Source organism: Nicotiana tabacum, chromosome 22 (genome assembly GCF_000715075.1).
Source record: "Nicotiana tabacum cultivar K326 chromosome 22, ASM71507v2, whole genome shotgun sequence".
NCBI classification, from domain to species: domain Eukaryota; kingdom Viridiplantae; phylum Streptophyta; class Magnoliopsida; order Solanales; family Solanaceae; genus Nicotiana; species Nicotiana tabacum.
Genome location: NC_134101.1, coordinates 50,542,700 through 50,546,303, shown reverse-complemented (window position 1 = coordinate 50,546,303; position 3,604 = coordinate 50,542,700). Strand labels below are relative to the sequence as shown.

Sequence of the window (3,604 nt, the reverse complement as noted above, 5' to 3'; positions counted from 1 at the left end):
ATGGGTAAGGCTTGTAATGTGGTTGCCAAAGAAATAGGATTATAGGCTCGAACGGGTTAACTACGATACATAACAATTAGGCGAGTAAACTATATATATCTGGCTCAACAAAGAAATGCCTATCTCACTTCCAAGACTGAACAAAACTACTATTTTGCTTTGCAAACATACGGGGCAAGTTATAGACATCAAATGCAATGCACAGAATAACACACAAACCTCCCACACACATGGCACATAACTCACTCAGAATTGGATTCATCAAGACACTCTAGTCAAAGAAGTTAAGCAAATTTAAGATTATACAGTTTAAGGTACTTATACAAGAGTCAAAAACTGAGCCTAAGCGTCACAACCAAAGTACTCACTATTCTCAAGGCATAACAAAGTCAAAAGATATTGCTCCAATTCAATTCATCTCACCATGGCTCCAACTCTAAAACAAAATAAAACTAACTACACCCGGTTCAGACAAAACCTTTGGAAAAGAACCGCGACACAAAGAAAAATCAAGGGGGAATTACTATACTACCTACAACGAAAATATTTTTGTCCTTTTTCTTTAGACTTAAATCCCTCAAGAAAACTGTCTAGGAAATCCATTGTCGGGAATAGCCCATTTTTTCTACTTTTTTTATAGCTACTAAAACACTACACAACTACAAAAACAAAAATAAGAAGTTAACATTTTCTAACACTAAATTTTTTTTTCTTTAGAGAATTCTCCCACCCCACACTTAAAAGAGTGTAGTGTCCCCAATGCAAAAATAAAGCAAAACAATAACAAGGGTGGACAAGAAACTCCCTGAAAGGCCAAAGGCTGGCGCAATAGCGGCTCACGGCTAGTCAGACTTCCCCCACGCATGGTCCTCTGTGTGGCATCCCACACTTAGTTCTCACCATCTAACTCACTTTTGTGCTCTTCCAATGGCTTTGCTTCCTATGCTCATAATCCTACAAAACAAAAACAAAAACTACAACAATAATAAGATAAAAATAAAAATAAAAGAAAGCAGTAAAGATGGGTTGCCTCCCAACAAGCGCTTGATTTAACGTCGCGGCACGACATAGAATCTCGTCTAATCATTGTCAAGTAACACCTTCAACTTCTGACGATCAAAGTCACCTCCATAATAGTGCTTTACTCTTTGGCCGTTCACTAAGAACGTTCTCTCGCCACCTAAGACGCGCAACTCAATTACACCATGTGGAGTGACTCTCACTACCTCAAACGGGGCCGACCATCTCGATTTGAGCTTCCCCGAAAAGAGTCTTAACCTCAAATTGAACAAGAGAACCAATTGGCCCAGTTCGAACTCGCAATGCTGAATATGCTTATTATGCCAGCGCTTGGTATTTTCTTTATATAACTTGGCATTCTCATACGCATGCAAGCAAAACTCATCAAGCTCGTTCAGGTGCATCAATCGCTTTCTACCCGCTAAGTCTGCATCAAAGTTCAGCTTCTTTATTGCCCAATAAGCCTTGTGCTCAAGTTCCACCGGTAAATGGCATGCTTTCCCATAAACCAGCTTGTAAGGGGAGGTTCCGATTAGAGTTTTATAGGAAGTCCGGTGTGCCCATAGAGCATCATCAAGCTTTGTAGCTCAATCTTTCCTACTTGCACCAACCGTCTTCTCCAGGATCTGCTTTATCTCTCTATTTGAAACTTCCACTTGCCCACTATTCTGAGGGTGGTAAGCGGTTGCAACTTTATATTTGACCCCATATTGCGCTAAGACATTGTCCAAGAGCTTGTTACAGAAATGTTTGCCCCCATCAATTATCATCACTCTCGGAGTGCCGGATCTTGTAAAGATATGCTTTTTCACAATCTTAACCACAACCTTGGCATCATTGGTAGGAATAGATATGGCCTCCACCCACTTCGACACATAGTCAATGGCCACCAAAATGTACTTACACCCACTGGACGAGGGAAACGAACCCATAAGATCAATTCCCCAAACATCAAAAATTTCAACCTCCATAATACCGTGCAATGGTATCTCATGCCTTTTCGTAATTGTTCTTGTTCTCTAGCACCTATCACATCTCCTCACGAACTCATAGGCATCTTTAAACACCCTAGGCTAATAGAAACCCGATTACAATACCTTAGCTGTTGTTTTGTCACCCCGCATGATGACCACCATAAGGCTATGCATGGCATTCATGTAAGATAGCATTTGTTTCATATTCGGGCACACATCTTCTCATTAACTGATCAATACACAATTTGAACAGGAATGGCTCATCCCACACATATGACCTCACATCTCGCAAGAACTTCTTTTTAGCATAAGGTTCAAGATCAAGCGGCATCTCTCCACTTGCCAAATAGTTCACAAAATTTGCATACCATGGTACCTCCCCAACAGTAATGGCCAACAATTGCTCATCCGGGAATGTTTCCTTGATGACATCTCCCTCAACTACATGATTCCGAGTTTCTAACCTGGACAAGTGATCATCCACTTGATTCTCTGTTCCTTTATGGTCTCGGATCTCTAAGTCAAATTCCTGCAAGAGTAAAACCCAATGGATTAGCCTTGGTTTTGCATCTTTCTTTTCAAACAAATACCTGATGGATGCATGGTCTGTGTAGACGATGACTTTGGTGCCAACCAAATAGGCCCGAAATTTATCGAACCCCCATACTACAGCAAGCAACTCTTTTTCTGTCATGGTATAAATTATTTGAGCGGGAGTGAGAGTCTTGCTTGCGTAGTAAATGGAGTGAAATATTTTGCTCCTCCTCTGGCCCAATACGCCCCAGTTGCACCATCACTGGCGTCACACATCAGCTCAAATGGCTCGTTCCAGTAAGGAGCCACTATGATTGGTACACTCACTAACTTTTTTTCAGCTCCTCGAATTCTTTCAGACAAGCATTGTCAAACTTGAACGACACATCCTTCTCTAACAACCTGCACAAAGGAGAGGAAATCTTTGAGAAATCCTTTATAAATCGGCGATAAAAACCTGCATGTCCCAGAAAACTCCTAACTCCTTTCACTGAAATTGGTGGTGGCAACTTTTCAATTGCTTCCACCTTAGCCTTGTCAACTTCCAGTCCATCTTTGGACACCTTGTGTCCCAACAATATACCTTCACGTACCATAAAATGGCACTTTTCCCAATTCAGTACCAGATTAGTCTCCTCGCACCTGGCAAGCACTTTATCAAGATTGGTTAAGCATTCATCAAAAGACGGACCAAACACAGAAAAATCATCCATAAAAACCTCCACAAACTGTTCCACCATATCGGTGAAAATATCCATCATATACCTTTGAAAAGTCGCAAGTGCATTACACAACCCGAATGGCATTCTCTTAAATGCATAAGTGCCATAAAGGCATGTAAAAGTGGTCTTTTCTTGATCTTCCGGAGCAATAGCAATCTGATTATACCCCGAATACCCGTCAAGGAAACAATAGTATTCCTGTCCGGCTAACCTATCAAGCATTTGATCAATTAAGGGGAGAGGGAAGTGATCTTTTCATGCAGCATTATTCAACTTCCTATAGTCTATGCATATTCGCCAACCAGTCACAGTCCTAGTTGGGATTAATTCATTTTGTTCATTTACTACAATAGT

General features: G+C 40.9%; 1 protein-coding gene across 1 annotated transcript; it reads right to left on the bottom strand.

Annotated features, from left to right (window-relative positions):
- Positions 1-1,079: 1,079 nt before the first annotated feature.
- Positions 1,080-1,991, bottom strand: LOC107798244 (uncharacterized). Its single transcript, XM_016621218.1, has 2 exons — positions 1,632-1,991; positions 1,080-1,532 (listed from the first exon to the last, which is right to left on the bottom strand). Exons 1-2 carry the CDS (start codon positions 1,989-1,991, stop codon positions 1,080-1,082), a joined length of 813 nt encoding a protein of 270 aa, XP_016476704.1.
- Positions 1,992-3,604: the final 1,613 nt, after the last annotated feature.

Coding starts and splice junctions, on each gene's coding strand:
- LOC107798244 (XM_016621218.1), bottom strand. CDS start 1,991: ATGGAGGTTGAAATTTTTGATGTTTGGGGAATTGATCTTATGGGTTCG. Junction 1,533..1,631: donor AGCAGATCCTGGAGAAGACG/GTTGGTGCAAGT, acceptor TCCCCTTACAAG/CTGGTTTATGGGAAAGCATG.